At 52.9% G+C, this 17,198-nt stretch overlaps 1 protein-coding gene across 1 annotated transcript; it reads left to right on the forward strand.

Moving 5' to 3' along the window:
- The first annotated feature begins 33 nt into the window (after positions 1-33).
- On the forward strand, positions 34-11,645 carry POLL (DNA polymerase lambda). The gene is made up of 9 exons (XM_030951034.1): positions 34-446; positions 1,399-1,516; positions 1,771-2,068; positions 2,606-2,849; positions 5,337-5,660; positions 6,198-6,371; positions 7,293-7,421; positions 9,361-9,528; positions 9,837-11,645. The coding sequence occupies exons 2-9, from the start codon at positions 1,402-1,404 to the stop codon at positions 9,858-9,860; spliced, it is 1,476 nt and encodes a 491-aa protein (XP_030806894.1). The 5' UTR covers positions 34-446; positions 1,399-1,401; the 3' UTR covers positions 9,861-11,645.
- Positions 11,646-17,198: the final 5,553 nt, after the last annotated feature.

Genomic DNA, 17,198 nt, shown 5'->3' on the forward strand with positions numbered 1-17,198 from the left:
TTCCGCCCGCCGCCCGGAAGCGCTTCCGGCCCGGCCGAGCTGAGCGCGGCCCTGCCCGGCCCCGGCCCCGGCCCTGCGCTCCTTCGGGGCCCTTCCCCTCTCCAGCTGTCCCCCCTCGGCTCCCCCGGGCACAGCCGCGAGGTCTGGGGGGGTCGTTCTTGCCCCCGAGGTTGCGGGTGCTGCCAGCCCCAGGTTGGTGGCCTTGAGACCTTGGCGGCCTGAGGAGGCTGGCAAGGCAGGTTTGGTGCGTTGTGGTTTATAGGAGTTCAAATATAGCCTGAAGAAACACACTGCCCAGCCCTGGAACGGACTTGGGCTCCCAGAACCTTGGCGGGCTTTTGGTGTGGGCTTTTTCTTTATCTAATAGAAAGGATTACTGTTTCCAGAGGGCTTTTTTTCTTTTTTTTTGGTCAAAACGTCCTGAAAACGGAAACGTTTCACCGAAGGTGAGTTTTAGAAATGTAGTGGATTTCTGTTTCCATGGAGCTGAACTCTTCCTCACAGAAGTGAGGGCTTGAGTCGAGCTCTGGGTTGGTCTTCAGAGGATTATGTTTAGTGCTCAGATGAGAAGGTGACCATAGCAGGAAACCATGGCCGATGGGACCATTTGCAGCTTTTCCGGGTTGGGTAGGATAGGTTTGTGGTGGACTGTGTGTGAGAACTCTGAGAGAAACACGGAGTGCTGCACAGAGAGGAAACCAACCTGGTGTTTGCTCCGTGCTGCAGCCACATGGAGGGGGCTATTGGGATATACAGTGATCTGGGGCTTGTTTGGGCTACAAAAAACTGAGCTTCCTTGTGTCCTGGTAGTTCAAGCTCCGAAGTTTGCATTTGCAAGGCTTGTCATGGTAAAGCTACAGTTGTACCCTTATTGAACTTGGCTAGTTAATCTTTAGTAATTTGCTGTTTCCAGATGAAGCCAAGTTGGGAGTTTTCCTCTTGTGAGTGTGTGAAACACTTGGTGTCAATCCGTGTTTTGTCTCATAGGTGACTGGATTTCAGCCCTGGCAGGGGAAGTGTTTCCCTCTTGGGAATGTGCTTAAGAAATACCTGGGAAATTAAGTTGCTTCTTTAGGCTGAGCAGATAGGAGCTCTAAGCTGTTAAAGTAGTTGAATGCTTTGCATTGTAAGAACTCAGCTGTAGAGGTTTCTAAGACATTCAGGTATGGTTAACTTAAGTGACTTTCTGACTTTGGTTTTTCTGACCTTGTGAGCTGCAATTCTTGATTCTGGTTGCCTCCCTCAGGCTGAGCATTTTTGGAAGGCAGCAACAAAAAACTTCAGAACAACAAAGACAGTGAGCAACATGAGTGAATCTTGAGTTGTGGTTAGGTAAGATCTAAGCAACTTTGCTCTTTCTTGTTTGTATTTAGCCATTGCTGCTAACTTTCCCACCAGGCTATGGAGCCACGAGGGATTGTCAAAGCCTTTCCCAAGAGGAAGAAGGTGAGGGATGGCTCGGAGAAAAGCATTCCTCCAAAGATCCTGAAAGAGGAAGGAACAGAGATACCTGAGGGTAAGTCCTGTGTCCTTGTGATGCAGGTTATAATACTTACACCCAGTGTGTTAACTGCAAGTGCTGTTCCCCAAAGGCTTTTTCTGGCCCTTAGTGTGTTTTCTGTAGTGGTCATGGCCAGCTTGGTTTGGTGTGTCCAGCTGGAGCCCCCCCAAGACTGCCTGCCAGGGCTGGTGCCATCAAGTCTCGTGTGAGAGATGTAGCCCTGCTGGGTTGGAGTTTCTCTTGTCACTGTGTCCCTGTGCTTTCCTCAGCAGAGTGGCTGAAGCCAGTCGTCGCCTACGTGCTGCAAGCCGGCATTGGCCGGGCCAGGGCCGAGATCCTCTGCAGGCAGATTGTGCAGAACGGGGGCGTGGTTCACAGCCAGCTCTGCTCCGAGGTGACACACGTCATTGTGGCCGAGGACATGGACTGCCACCGCGCCTTCCGGCTCCTCAGGCTCACCAAGCTGCCCCCGGGGCTGCAGCTGGTGAAGGCAGCCTGGCTTAGTGCTTGCATTAGGGACCAGAAGCTGCTGAGTACTGCTGGCTATGGCGTCTTTATCCCTCACAGGTATGCAAATGCCACTCTGCCACTCCTCCCTGCATTTCCTCTGTCCTAAACTGAACAGCACTACAATTTGACCTCTGCTCAAAATCTTGGGCTGCAACTCCTTGCGGCTCCTGTGAGCATGACTCAAAGTTCTGTGTGGTAGCAAAACATATAACAGGGCCCAGAAGTACTGCCAGAAGTGCTGTCACTTGCTACAGGTGCTAAAGGCACCTCTTCCTGATCCATCAGTGATAACAAGATGTCTCTTAAAAATACTGAGGATTAAATACTGTTTCTTATTTATTGCAGATGAAAGGTAGAGAGAAAGTGGAAACTAGGCACAAGAGGAAATTAAAAATGGAGCAGCAGGCACAGATTAGGATCAGAATGTTTTGGCAATATTTTGGGAAGAGAGTCTAAGAGTCAGGTAGGTTGGAGTGGAAGATGCAGGTCAGCAAGGTAGATGTTAAATGGGGAGCTGAGCTAAAACCAGAGTAACTAGTCTGTGATCTGAGAGAGTATGATTAATGTGGGTTGTTTGGTCCATCCCAAAAAAAGCAGAAGGATTTCTTGGTCAAACTTCTGGGAGTTGAGAAGTCCTCCTTCTTCTGTACTGAGACATCCGATCCATGGCAGGTACCTGGAGGAGGAAGAATTGCAGAAAGAACAGCAGCAGATCCTGGACAGAGAAAAAATGCAGCCCCCAGCAGAGGAGGGTGCAGTGAAACCAAGTACTGAATCACAGGTGGAGGATTCCTCACAGCAAGGCTTGGGCACCCTTGGACAGCAGCGACTGGCTGAGGTGAGGCTTTCCTGCACAGATCCATCTCCTTGTGAGCAGATCCTGCATGCTGCTTTTCCCGGCTAAGAGCATCCCTGCAGGAATACCATGTGAGATCTTCTCAGTGAAGGGAAGGTGTTTGGATGGTGCAGTGAGCCAGGCTCAGGCTGTGGACATGGTTACTGCTTCTCTTTGTCCTTTTTAGGTGTTATGAATAGAAACAGTTTCCCTAAATTGCTGTTCCCATCAGAACCTTTCCAGCTGAAGCTGTCCTGGTCCCTGATCAGGCCAGGGCTCACTGTGGTGATACTCACTTATGTCCTTTTGAGGAATATTCCCTGTCTGAGAATATCTTCTTTTCAGGAAGCTGTCTCTGATATTTCATCCCATGTTTCTGCCTGAGCCATATGGACCAGTGCTCTACTCCTTGGCAAACACCCTGTTCAGACACATTTGTACAGTGGATCAGGTTGCTACCAGAAGGATCATGGAGGTGTTCTTAAAATATCTGTGTTGGGTTATTAGTGGCTTCTGCTGTGAGTCAGCATCTCTGGCCTGCTGTTAGCTTTCCTGACTTTCCCTGCATTTTTGCTCAAATTTGCTGAATTCTTCTTGGGCATTTTTGTAATTCAAATCTGTCTGTAGCAAAGTTACCTCAAACATCCCCAGCAGCTGCCTTGTATTACTGGCATCTGTTTTGCAACACAGTCCAAAATGTTGTTGCCCAAAGCCCGAAATTACTTTCTACCTGGCAGCTCACTGAGGACACAAAAGCCACATTTGTAGACATTTCAGTAAAATCCCTTGTCCCAAGATTAGATCTGTGTGATTTGGAGAGGAGTGAGGTACTTGACGCTCAGCTGCAGCAAGAAAACTGAAACTTAGTTTAGAAGTAGCTTTTAAGCACAGAGTCATTTCTAGCTTGTGTGGATGTTTTTTCTCTAGGAGATGACGGGTGTCAGTGTTTTGTACTAAACAGAGACTGATCTGGGAGTTCTGCCTTTGGATATAAACTCCTGTGAGGAAATCCTGTTACAGTCAGACTAGCAACACTTTTTGACTGGCATGCAGATGCAGAGGTTCTCTGCAAGGCAGCCTCTGTAAGCAGTGCTAGTTACTCTCTGTGAACCCAGAGCTGTCACCCCATGCTGCCTGTTTCCCTCTCAAGTAGCCTGTTGCTGCTAGTTGGTTTTGCACATGTGGTTGTAAAGAGTCCATCACCTTTCCTGACAAAGTATAGAGAGTCAGGGGTTTAAGGGCTGTTTCACCTCTGTGACACTGCTGGCCAAGAGGATGGGAATTGCTTCCACCTCCAGCTGCAGAGCTCTCTGTGTTGTGAATGGATAACATGCTCCTTTATATGCTTTTAAGGGGCTTACTGACTTATCTGAGCCTTCTGAGGCTTTGCTGCCCTTAGAGAGAGCAGCATCTCAAGGGAGTTGCATTTCAAGACAAATTAAACTGATTAATCTTCAATCTTGCCCAGTTTTCAGTTATAAAACAAGACTGCAAAGCACATCCCATCTATGTGTCTCCAGACCTCCTACCTCCTCAGCCAGCAGAACCAGAGGTTGTAAGGATGTGGCTCTTCTTAGGCTCACACTCTGCTGAACTCATAACAGAACATGGTGTGCTGCATGTAATTGCTGGACTGATCCCAAACAACAGTGCATCACTCAGAGTTACTTCCACAAGCTCTTGGGTCTTCATAGACTCCTGTGTTTATACATCAGGGAAGATGGGGACCCCAGTGAGCAAAGCAGTCTCCAAAGTCTCTGTGTGGCTTTCCACTTCTATCCCCTTTTGTTCATTACCTGAAGCCGAGGCTCATTGTTTCTTAAGTCTACACAGAGGCATCTTAATGCTGAGGGTATCAGCGAATGCATACATTGGTTCTTTCTTCTGTCACTGAGGAATGTGGAGTCCTTTGTGTCATTCCTTCCTCCCCTTTTCTCTTGCAGATAGCCATGGGGAAAATGAGGGGGTTTAAATTTACTACCCTTGTTAAGATTTTGTGTCTGTAAACTGAAAACAAAGTTCAGTGCCTATCTGCTGTCATCTGCATCATGGGGTAGAGGTTGCTGAGTCTGAATGTGAGAGATGTGCCTATGCTGCCACCAGACGAGCTAAAGGTTTCCCAGAGGGAGTAGGGAGTCAGCATCTCTGCTGGCCAGGGATTTTGGCATTGTCGTACCTTGCTGCTGGCAGCAGTTGCTCACTTACTCAGTGTCTTAGTTCAGGGCTTGGCTGTAGGAGGGGCCTGTATGCTTGAATCACAGGTAGGTAGACAGCAGTATAGTCTCCTCTGCAGTGTGAGAGGTGCATGTGTTGCTTGAGGTGTGAGGAACTGTGGTGTGCAGTTCTAGAGGTGGCAGTTGGAGCATGGTGTGCCCAGGAGGGAGGGTGGTTAGTGCTCTGCTTTCCTAATCTCAGAAGTAGCTTGTGCTAAGGGTTGGTATGAGGCATGTACTTAGTCTCACATGGCTGCTTTCTGATCTTTCCCTAAAGAAATACTCTAATGATGAAGACAGTGAAGGAGAAGATGCTGGTGTCACCCAGGGAGACCTGGAAGCATTGATTTCTGGCCGCTACCCTGTGAAATCATCAGAGGAGATCAGTGATAGCTCTGACACAGTGGCCCAGCCTCCCAGCAAGTGGGTTTGTGCCCAGTCTTCCAACACCAAGAAGGAAAATCACAACCAGTGCATCACAGAGAAGCTGGAAGTGCTGGCAAAGGCTTACTCTGTCCAGGGGGACAAGTGGAGAGCTCTGGGCTACTCCAAAGCAATCAATGCGCTCAAGAGCTACCACAAACCAGTCACCTCCTACCAGGTAAAACACCTCCCCAGGGGGTGGAGGGAGATAGACCTTCAATGGAAGTTGTATAGCAAGTGCAAGTTGAGATTTATTGACCACACACAGTGTTTGTGAAGCAGTAGAAAAATGGAATCTGAGCCTTTTAGGGCCAGATCTGGACACTCTCAAGATAAATGCCTTCCTTAGACACAATGCAGGGATATTTTCACCTTCCTCTTCATCAACAGCAACTGGCCACTGGTAGTGATAACATGTAAAACTGACTGGATATGAGTCTTGGGGGCTGTGACAGTCCAGCATTTCAGTGTGTTCATGTTTCAGTCCCATTCTGCAGGCTTGTCCTTTTCCACTTGAATTGATCAGCCAAGGTAAGCCTGGGCTAGAGAGGAGACCATCAGGCAGGACTAGTCCTGTCACATACCCTTTACTCATCAAATGACTAACTAGGCTCTGAGTCAGTAGCAGCTCTGGTTTCTTTCTAGGAAACCTGTAAAATCCCTGGAATTGTCTATGATCTTTGCTTTTCCAGTAGCAGCTCTGGTTTCTTTCTAGGAAGCCTGTAAAATCCCTGGGATTGGGAAGCGGATGGCAGAGAAGATCCTGGAGATCTTGGAGAGTGGGCACCTGCGCAAGCTGGATCACATCAGTGAGAGCGTGCCTGTGCTGGAGTTATTTTCCAACATCTGGGGAGCAGGGGTCAAGACAGCTCAGACATGGTACCAGCAGGTAAGTTCAGTGCCTTACACAAGAGGCTCTCTGGTTATGGTTTGAAGACTGCTGCTGAGTGTAGGAGAATTACTTTCACAAATAGTTTTTAATTGCCAATACCTACACTAAGATTTAAATCTGGTTTTTTTTGGGAGGAACTATGAGGTTGGGTCCCATTGTGTCTCAGCACCCTGCTGAGACTTTAGTTGTGCTAGTTTAGTTGTGGGACGGGTAAAGGACAAAGATGTGGAGAAGAGGAATGGGAGACATGCTGCCTCTGCTCTAGCATCACTTTTTGGAGCTCATGTCACACTAGTCATGGCAATGATGTTGCAAAGAGCCAGGCTTGAATCAGAGCATCTTGGCCATGAGGCTCCTGATGCAATTGCTGACTGTTGGCCTGTAGCTGTCAGAGTAACCATCCATTTTGTCTGAAAGTTAGAAGAATGAGGTTGAAATAATTGTGCCAACAGGTGCAGCCTAGCCCATTGGGTGGGTTCCTTCTTTAAAAGCAGTTTGTCTCCTGAGCATGAGCTATTGAAGCCTGGTTTCCTGCAGTGGTTGGTTTGTGACTGGATTCTTGACTTAAAAACACATTTGTGTTCATGCTGTCAGCTTTCCCTCATTGTGATGTTGTGGGTGTTGTTCCTTTACCAGCATTACGTGTTTTCTTTCAGAGTGTAGGGACACCATGCCTTAAGAGCAGTAGCCTTCTGTCAGAGGAGGGGTGGAGATTAGAGGTGTGCATGGATAGTGCCATTGCCTAAATCCCTTCTTTTAGGAACCAGGCCCTAAAGTGTTCTTTACATGTGGTCTCAGAAGCTGTGACTTGGCCTGAAGTTGAGACAGGCTAAATACAGTCTTCCCAAATCTTGGTAGAAAGTGTGTGAAGACCAAAGTCTTGGCAGATGTGTGAATATCACACATGGTCTCCTCTAGGGTTTCCGGACACTGGATGACATCCGCAGCAAGGCCACTCTGACCAGCCAGCAGGCCGTGGGGCTGAGGCACTACACGGATTTCCTGGAGCGCATGCCTCGGGAGGAAGCTGCAGAAATAGAGCAGACTGTGAGTAGCTTGGCCACAGGCCCTCAGAGTGCAGTACCTGCTGGGACATGACAGGAGGGTACACAATGGAAATAGCCCTCGTGTTATAGCTGAGCTCTTCAGCCTCTCCTCTGAGTGATGTCAGTGCTTGGAGGACCCTTTTTGGGCATGGGCACACAAGGCCCCTACCTTGCCCCAAAAGAAAGTTCAGTCTGAGTGCCTGGCAAGGAGGAGGATACTTCACTGGGCTTCGTCCTACACACTGCTTTGAAGATGGCTGCATGTGGCATGGTGGGATAAGCAGGTTCCCAGCTCTGCTTTCTTGCCTCTCATCATGTGTGGAATGTCTGCTTTCAGCTGAGGTGTCCTTGGTGCTGCTCCTTCAAAGGAAGCTGTGAGCACCTTGTGATCTAGTTGTCAGAGAACAGAGGGTGGATATCCTTGGTGGAAGCAAAGGGGATCCAGGCTGCAAACAAGTGCTGCTTGCTGTAGGATGCTGTGGCACTCCATGACTATGGGGTGCTAAGCCAGTGCACCCTAATGTGAGCAGAGAGCCTGGGGGGCACACTGTCATTGCTACCCCCGTGCTCTCCAGTCACCATGGAAGCAGCAGCCAGTGTGACCCTGTCACTCGGCCACAGGGCCTGGCCATGAAGAATACCTTCCTGCCAGGCTCCTGCTGGGGTGTCAGTCCTGTGGGCCGGATTAGCCATTTTGGTGGTGAGTGGTCCCTTTCCCAGGCAGGCTGGCCTGAGGAGCTGGCTCTTGGGAGTGGGTCTATTGTTATCTTGATGGGATTACTGTGCTTCCCTCCATACACACGCACACACCTCTGATCCAGGCCCTGGAGAGAGAATGAGGGATTAGTCACTGTCTGTGCTGCCTGTCACAGTGAGATCTGAGGAGCTTTTAGGCTCTCGGGTGGGGCTGGGAGTTTTCTAGAAATCTTCATTTAAAGCCAGAAGGGGGGCAAAAACACCAGAGGAGGGCTTGCTGCGCATGAGAAAGGCTTGTGGCTTCTTGGAGCACCTTTGGGGCAAAGGTTAATGGGTTTATCTCTTGCTAATGAAGGATGATCCCCAAGAGTGACAAGGGGCTGTGGGCACGGACACTGCCTTGCTGAACCCCAGCCTCTGTGATGGCCCCATCACTAGGAATTGCTGAGCCCCTCATTATTTGCTGCCAGCAGGGTGATTGGCACAATCAGGCCAAGAATACTTTAGGCCTGTCAGGGACTTGGGAGCCTTTCTTAAACATGTAATGAATGAAGCCATCAGAGTTACCACACAGGAGCTGGGGTTCAGCTTGGAGAAGACTGTCATAGAGGAAGTTCTTATTTTGTGTTTGATTGCTGGCAGCAGCATGTTGGCATCCCTTTGGTCTAAAATGCTGGGACAATTGGGCTTTTTCAGGGTCAGGAAGCCCAGCTCTCCTGCAGAGGCAGAGCTCCTTGCAGGGGTGAATTCCAAGGGGTACTCACAGATTTTCTGTGAGTAGGAGAAGGGGAGAAGGAGAGAAGGAGAAGGGGAGACTTCACAAGCCCATCCCTGTTTTTGAAACAGGGCCTTTGACCATCACCTGTTGAACTGGTTTGCTTTGTGGGCAGAGCTGGTGAGCCTTGTGCTTGTAGGACGGCTGAAAACCTCTTATCTCATGCTGTCTCAAAAACTGAAGGCTCTGAAAGCTTGTGCAGTACTTTGCCCCTTCATATTCCTGCTTGTCCCGACCCAGTGCTCCCAGGAGCTGATGGTCGATCACTGTATGGTGTAGCACTGTTTGCAGGACTGGGTGGAGGCCACTCTGGCTCACTCCTCCCCTGACAGCAGGCCAGCCTTCTTGGTGGGCAGAGTGCCATGTCTGCATCTGGAGATGCAGGACAGGCCTCAAGGCAGGCACGAGATCCTTTGCTGCCTTAATGAAAAGGGCATGGTCTCTGACTTCTCATCCCTCTTTCTCGAAGGTCAGACAAGCTGCCCTGGCCATCAAGCCTGGCCTCGTGTGTGTTGCCTGTGGCTCCTACCGTCGGGGAAGGCCACCTGTGGAGATGTGGATGTGCTGGTCACTCACCCGGATGGGCAGTCTCACCGTGGGGTGTTCAGCAAGCTGCTCTGCAGCCTCCGCAGGAGTGGTAAGAGGGTGGGGAAGCTGCTCTTAGACTGGCCAAGGCGAGGAGGCAATGAGGTGGATGGCATTCATTGAAGGATAGGTGATCACTACTCCCAAGGATGGGACATCTTGTTAGTCCTTAAAATTACTGCCCCTGGACCTGGCTCAGCTGTAGCTTTAATGGGGGAATATTGCTGTAGCTCAGCGTGTTATCCCTGGGGTCCCACAGCACGTTATGGGACACCTCTGCTGCTCTCTGGGCAGTGGAGAGTTCAGCATGGAGGTGTCCATCTACCACTGAGCTCCTCTTGGCCCCTTCTCTCTTCCCAGGCTTCCTTACAGACGACCTGGTGAGTCAGGAGGACAACGGAGATCAGCAGAAGTACCTGGGCGTGTGCCGCCTGCCGGGGCCCGCGCGCCGTCACCGCCGGCTGGACATCATCGTGGTGCCGTAGCGGGAGTTCGCCTGCGCCCTGCTCTACTTCACGGGCTCGGCTCACTTCAACCGCTCCATGCGCGCCCTGGCCAAGACCAAGGGCATGAGCCTGTCGGAGCACGCGCTCAGCTCGGCCGTGATGCGAGGCCCTGGCGGTGCCAAGGTGGCCCCTGGCCACACTCTGCCCACCCCCACCGAGAGAGATGTCTTCATTCAGCTGGGGCTGCCTTACCGCGAGCCCTCCGAACGGGACTGGTGAGGCCTGCTTGTCACCCTGGGCTTGCTGCTGTGCTGCTGCTTTGAAGGATCTGATTTCCCCAGAGGTGGAAAGGCTCTGTGGTGCCTGCAGGATGAAGAACATCTCCCAGCAAACTGGGGCTCCTTGCAAGCGTAAGGCCTGGCTGCTGGGCAGAGCTCTGTGGCTTCCTCAGGAGAGGCTGTGGGCTGGAACCACGCTGGAAGTGCTCTCTTGGTGTTGGCTACCAAAAGGGCTCACTGCCCATCAGCTACCCTGGCCCTGCTCTCCCCAACTTTGGAAGATTGGGTTGCAGAACCTTGTGATCCAGCCCCTGACAGTGCTTGGGAACAAAGGAAGTGGGATGCATCTTCCTCTGTATCTGAGCACTGACGCTGAAATTTCTGTTCTGAGCTGTGAATGAAGGTAGCAGAGGTCTAGCTTGGCTCTGTGACAGGTCTTCCTCCTCACTACTGCTGGAAGCTGCTACTGCAGGAGTCTCAAGGGGTTAACCTGTACTGCTGCTGTGTCCTTCTGCTGTGTCCTGCTGTGTCTGAGCTAATGTGTCGTTTGATGGGTCCCATTGCACAGGGACAGGCTGCTGTTACTGCCACCAGCTTTCCCTGATGCCAGCTAAGCCTTGAAAGAGACATAGGGACATGAGGTGCTGTACCTGCTTGCTGCCAGCCTCGTGTTCTGAGGGTCTTCCAGATTTACTCAGAGCCCTGGTCTGGCCCAAGACCTCCTTTCTTGGTGCAGGAGAGGAGCAGAGCTCACAGCCTGGGGAGCTGTGCTCAAGAGAGATTTGAATGTATTGGCACTGAATGTAACCCAGCAGCACTGTGTGTCTGTCTGTAGGAGGCATGGAGACAGAGAAAAACACAAGGAGATAGTTAATTTGTAAATGGGGCAAAGCAAAACTTTTTCCTTTTTTTTTTGTGTTGGAAGCCATGGAGTCATCTGGCCTTTGATCAGGGAAAGTGTGTGTGTGTGTGTGTGTTTGTGTGTACAGGTGCATGGGGCTGGTCCCACCAGTTCCATGGGAGTGAATTTTATCTCTCAGGAAACCTCAACTGTTTTATATTGTGGAGATGAATTTCCCAGTGACATTGAGTGCTCTGTTACAGGTATTGCAGTGGTTGCTCCTGGCAGAGGTGCCATGGTGGGCATTTCTGTGCCAGGCCCCCAGGGCTCTTGCTCCCTTGTGGGGGATCTGGCCCCATCAGGTATAGTGACAAAACTGTGTGTTTGCTGCTAGGGCAGGCACAAACCAGGTGGGTTTGCACAGTTCCTGTGGCTGCTGGGCACCAGCAGGGCTGGGGCTTTGCTGGGGTAGCCCACACCCAGCAGTGGCATTTGTCAACCCAGCCTTTCTGCTGGACACCTGGGGAAATGAATGTCTTTTGGCACGTCTTGGTGCTTTGAAATTTGAAGTGTAATAAATAAATAAATCCCTCTCTCTTTTCCCTTGGTATCTCTGTCTTTTTGCTCTCTGCAGTGACTGTTGGGACTTTCTCCTTTAGCTTCCCAGGAGCTCCTGCTGTGCTGGTCCCTTCTCTGGTTTCAGTGGAGATTGAGAACATGCAGTGGAGATCATCACACTGTTGGACCAGCACTTCTGGATCTCAGGGCAGGGAGCTGCTGGCCACATCCTCTGTCCTGGCATCCAGCTGGCCATGTGGCTGAGCTGGGATTGGCTGTTCCCTGACTCAGAATTCTTGAGCTCTGAGCCTTGGGTTGAGATCTTTCTTCAGGTGTGGAGTCAGGAAAGGATTGCTGTCAGCTTTTCCATATGCATCAAACAGTAGGGCATGTGGGAGTTGGCTGCTGCTCTGTCTCCTGTTCTCTGCCTGGAACAGAGCTCAGAGTCTTGAGCATGGAAATGCTTTTGTTATCCAAGGGGAATCTGAACAACCTGGGAGCCAAGGGTGCACATGGAGATGAGCAGCAGAAATGATTGGCTCAAAAGAAAGATGGAGAAGCTGTAGAAGGACAAGGGCTGCTGAGGCAAAAGCAGCCAGAACTGAGCTGGGTTATCCAGGAGCAGAAGGCAGGCAGCCTCACACCAGGGGCCTGTCAGGTCCTGGGAGAACACTTTGGCCCCAGGAGGGCTGTGCAGCCCAGGGACCACCCCTCAGGGAAAGGGGTCCCCATCCTTACCGACAGCCAGCTTTGGCCGGGCAGCACCACAATCTGGCCTTGTCCAGGGCTGGGGGTAGTCCTGTCCCTCAGGGAGGGTGGATGGGGAGGCTGCCACGGGCCTTTTTCTGCCTGGGCTGAGGCAGGGAGCACAATGCAGGGCTGCTCAGCTTTGTGCCTGGATGAGCACAGATTTGCCTCCAGCTCTGGATGCCAGGACAAGCTGTTCCTGGAGCACTGAGGCTGCTTCTTGGTGGGACCATGTGCTGAAGGCATCAGCAGTGATATGGGAAATAGGCACTGCTGGCCCCCAACTCCTTCCCCTTTGTCATCCCTCCTCCAGGGCTACAGTTCACACCCAGGGAGCAAAGGGGTGCTGCAGCAGCACCTGACCCTGCTGTTTGTCCTGCTTTTATTTAGGGAGAGGCTGGACATGGGGATGTGTGGGGCCAGAGCTCCACAGGAGCAAGACTTTGTGCCCACCCCCTTGGGAAATGTCAGGGAGGGTGGCCCTAGTACATCTGTGTCATGTAGAGGCCACTGGGGCAGAAATCCCAGCAGTCCGCTGCTCTGTGAGGGAGCGAACCTGATGTCTGTCTGTCCCCTCCCACCCCACAAATCCCTGCTCAGGAGCTTTGGAGAGGGCAGAGGGCCCTCATGTGGCTAACTGCAGCCAGGTGGGCCATGGATGGATAAGGACCACTTCTCCTGGGTGTAGGTATGGGGTTTAAAAGGGGCAGGAGCACAAGGAGCTTGTCCAGAGCAGCTGAAGGATGACCTTTCTGGATGTTGCTTCCCCCTTATCCTGGTGCAAGGGGAGAAACAAGAGAGGCTGGGCCCTGCCACTGTGAGTCAGCCCTGCCCTGGGCAGAGGGGACAGAGCTGCTCCATAAATGCTCCTCTCTGTACCTCTAATCCCTCACCACCCCCTTATCACAACCCACCTCCTGCCTCTTCTAAACCACAGCATGCCCCACCTGGCAAGAAGGTACAAGGGATGGGGGTCCTGGGGTGTCTGGGAAGAGGTGGGGGCCGAGTCCCCAGGATCAGTGCAGGCAGGGAGAGCAAACATGGTTTGAGGCATCTCTAACGAGGTCTTGCCTAGTTTCTGCTTCCCAGGAAGGGGCTTCAGCTATTCCCCCTCCCCAGCATACCCCCTCCCGCTCTCCCTGGCTGTGAGTCTGATCATCCTGAAAATTAAAAATAAAACAAAAAGCAGCAGCACTTAGAGGATGAGTGGAAAGTCGTGGAGCTGGGACAGGCCCTCAGGTTCTGCCACAGAGCCCCTTGCTCCCACCCTGCCATCCCTGTACCCTGAAGGTGAGTCTAGATTGGGATCTCAGGCAATTCCTGTCCCCCCAACAAGCATCTCTCTGCCTCCCTCATTGAAAAGGAAGAAAAGCTCTGGACAAAGAAAAAACTCTGGGTGTTAGGCAGCCCTTCCCACTCTGCTCCCTACCCTGTGGGAAGGACACCCATCCTTAGCTGTCCTGCTCATCCTGGAAGGGGGCTGGGGGAAGGGGGTGCAGGGAGGCTAGTTTGGCCTCCAACTCCAGCACTTTGTGTTCATGAGTAAATATTTGCTAATGGCAGCATGGCTGGGCAAATGTAGGGGAGCTGCTGCTCCCCCCGTCGGAGCAGGCAGGGAAATGAATATGAATTTATCATGATTAGGTGAACTCAGCAGGGAGAGCGGGAGAGGGAGGGCTAGGCAGGGAGGGGGCGGGTGAAGATGGATCTGTGCAATAAAATTAAATAAGGACACCAAATAGAGTCACTTCTCACACACTCGCCTGCCCTCCCGCGTGCAGGGCCTCTCCTGCCTCCCGCGCTGCTCTGGCTTTGCTGATTTCTCTCTTTCCTCGAATTTATGAGGCCAATTATGAAGATGAGGTTGGAAGTTCTCAGAAGTTCACTAAATGCAAAGTGTGGTCCCTGCTGTTCCCATCAAATTAATTAACCAAGCGCTATTGATGGCCGGGGTGACGTCGGCGCTGTGCGGAGCGTCAGGGAAGGGCTGCTGGGGAAGCCTGGCTGGAGAAGGCCTGGAGGGCAGAGCACCCTGCAGGGCACCCTCGGGGCCAGTGGGTGCAGAGTGAGCCCTGCCTGGGCAGCCACTGGGCAGCAGGAGCAAGGACTGCAGCAGGGCATGCAGCAGGGCATGCATCAGGTCCCGCTGTGATGGTTTGTAGTGCAGCCCCTGTTTCCTCTGTCTGGAATAAGATCCAGCTGGGTGATGGCAGAGTTGCCCTGACGGGAACATGGCATGGATATGTGGCAGGATGCTGGGCCATGTTCTGTAGAGGATGCCATGGTAGTGTCTTGTGCTCTGTATGAGCCTGCAGGAGCAAAGCCAGGAATCAGTGCTCCCTCAGAATCATCCCCCCATTTGGTGAAGGGACTGTGACCCCAATCCCTTGGGAGTGGTCTGCACAGGGGCTTCATGCTTGCTGGATGAATGGCTTTTCCTACGATTCAGCAGTGATGGTGCAGCTGGGACAGGCCTGCTGCCACCTTCCCTTGCTCCCTGCAGCCAGGGCTATGGGAAGCAGCCTGCCTTGTAGGATCTCATGAGCAGAATGTCCTGATTCTACACAGCCCCTTGGCCATCCCTAACCTCTGTGTGAAGCCACCCAACTCTGTGCAGGGCTCAGGGTGGCAGAGAGTGCCTTTGCCATGGGGGCAGCAGCCATGTGCCTAGGTCACATCGGCTCTCATGTGCCTGGCTGTGTCCATGACATGTCACCCCCTTCCAGGGAATGTGTTTTTGGGGGGTGTCTCCAACATGACCCCCGTGCCTGCCCTGTCCCATGGTTCAGTCACTGCAGGGAAGGTGCTGCAGGGCTGCTGCAGCATGGGGGCTGTGAGTCTCCAGTGTGCCCAGGTGCAGGTCAGACATGGCACAGGGCTCCTCCTCTGCCTGCCTGCGGGAAGCTCACTCAGAGCACTTTGCGGTTGCTCAGGTTGAATCTCAGCACTGGCTGTGCTACAGCAAATGCTTGAGGTTGTAAAAGGATTCCCCCATGCTGAGGCCCTGGCTGAAACCCAGGATGTCTCTGCATGCCACATGGGAACTCTGTGCCTCAGTTTCCCTCCTTGCATTTCCCGAGGCTGTTTTTCCTTTGGGCAGTGTCTCTTTTTCTCTGGGTGCAAATAACATCCCAGTTCCTGAGCATCCTTGGTAGCATTTAGTGGCTGTGAGTTGTTGACCCTGGCAAGTCAAGATCAGTCCTCACCCCCAAACCAGCCTTTTTTCACAGCAAATATGTGTGCCATAAGGCTCTGTGCTTGCACCACGCTGGCATAGGGACCTTTCTCTGTAGTGCCCTGGACTCCTGACTTAAATCCCTCTGCAGTTGCTGGCCAAGCAAGTGAGCTTGTCCAAGGGGTGAAAGAAGCTGTCTGTGTCCTCAGACCAGGGATCTCCCAGAGGCGGAAGGACACAGAGGGCCAGACCCAGGCATCCGTGCACGTGTTCAGCTCCTGGCACGGCTCTGGCTGCTTGTCTCCACCATCCCAGCTCCTGCTTCTCTTTGCTGGCTTCACTCCTGTCCGGGTGATCAATGGCCTCTGGTTGGGTTGGAAAACAGCACAAACAGAGGCATTTACAACCCTGCTGTCTCTCCAACAGGGCCATAACTCAGGCTCCCCGTCACCGTGGGGAATGGGAGGCAGGAGCTCCTGCTTTGGCGGCAGCAGCAGCACCGACATTTTTCCTCTCGTGGTAAATGTGTTACTTGGGGATAATTTACCTGCTTATGTCAAGTTTTGAAAAGAAACAGACTGGCTGCTGAGCAGCTCCTGACACTTGCAGTGTGCATGGCGTGAACACACATGTCTGCCCAGAGAAAAGAAATCACCTAAGCTGGAAGGACCTGTTTGCAAATGCCTGCACTTTGGAGCTGCAGTCTCGGCGTGGAGTCAGTCAAGCTGAGGCTGAGATCTTGCCACAGTCCATCTCTCCATGGGATCTCCAGGGTCTGCAGCCACCTACTGGTCCTGGCAAGGCTGCCCACTGCCCCGGGGCTGCTTGCGGCCGGCTGTCCCACGTCTCCCGCAGCGTGCCGGGAGCATCCTCTGCCCTCATCCTTTCTCCAGGTGAGCGGAGCGGGGGCTTATGGGAGATGCTGGTGCTGGTGCCCTGTCGTCCGTGCCTGGAGACCTTGCTGGGGACCCAGGGCGGCTGAGATGCTGCTCCGGCCGGCTCCATCAGCGCCGTCCTCGCCAGCAGCAGAGGGAGCTGGAGGACCGGGGATGGCAGCGCGGGCGGGCAGAGGGAGCCCGGGCTGGGCTGGGCTGGGCTGGGCTCTGTTGGGCTGGGCTGGGCAGCTCAGGGAGCCCCAAAGCGGGAGAGAAACCCCTCTTCACCCAGATCCTCCCCTAGCAGGGCAGCGGGAGGTGCCCCAGCCTGTCCCCTCAGCCCCGTGGTGTCACCTCTCATCACATCAGCCCTGTGGGTGCCCAGCTCTGTGGTGGACACTTCCTGAGCTGACCCTCAACCCCCTTTTTGGGCTTTTAGGGTCTCAGCCCTGCTGTTCCATTGCCTCTCTGTGTGGCACGGCCCTTGTCCCTCCCTGGGACACAGTGCTCCTCTTCACCCTGAGGGGCTGCTGGTGGGACAGCCAGGTCCCCAGGGAGCCTGGCTGGATGTGGTGGGGGTAAGGCCTCCATTCCTGGGAATCATCCCAGGGTGGGAGGGTCCTACAGCACTGGTGGGCGCTTGTCACTGCTGTCCCCAGGTCTCCTGGCCCATAGGGAGCTGATTTATGTCTGGGCCAGCCTGGCTGACCTCGTGCTTGGGCTCAGGCATCATAACTAATGGCAGGTCAGTGGAGCTGCAGCTGAAGTGAAGTGGCTGGTGTGGGCCAGGGAGGGGGGATGC

This window comes from Camarhynchus parvulus, chromosome 6 (assembly GCF_901933205.1).
Source record: "Camarhynchus parvulus chromosome 6, STF_HiC, whole genome shotgun sequence".
In the NCBI taxonomy this organism is placed as follows: Eukaryota; Metazoa; Chordata; class Aves; order Passeriformes; family Thraupidae; genus Camarhynchus; species Camarhynchus parvulus.

Coding starts and splice junctions, on each gene's coding strand:
- POLL (XM_030951034.1), top strand. CDS start 1,402: ATGGAGCCACGAGGGATTGTCAAAGCCTTTCCCAAGAGGAAGAAGGTG. Junction 6,372..7,292: donor CTCAGACATGGTACCAGCAG/GTAAGTTCAGTG, acceptor GGTCTCCTCTAG/GGTTTCCGGACACTGGATGA. Junction 7,422..9,360: donor CTGCAGAAATAGAGCAGACT/GTGAGTAGCTTG, acceptor TCTTTCTCGAAG/GTCAGACAAGCTGCCCTGGC.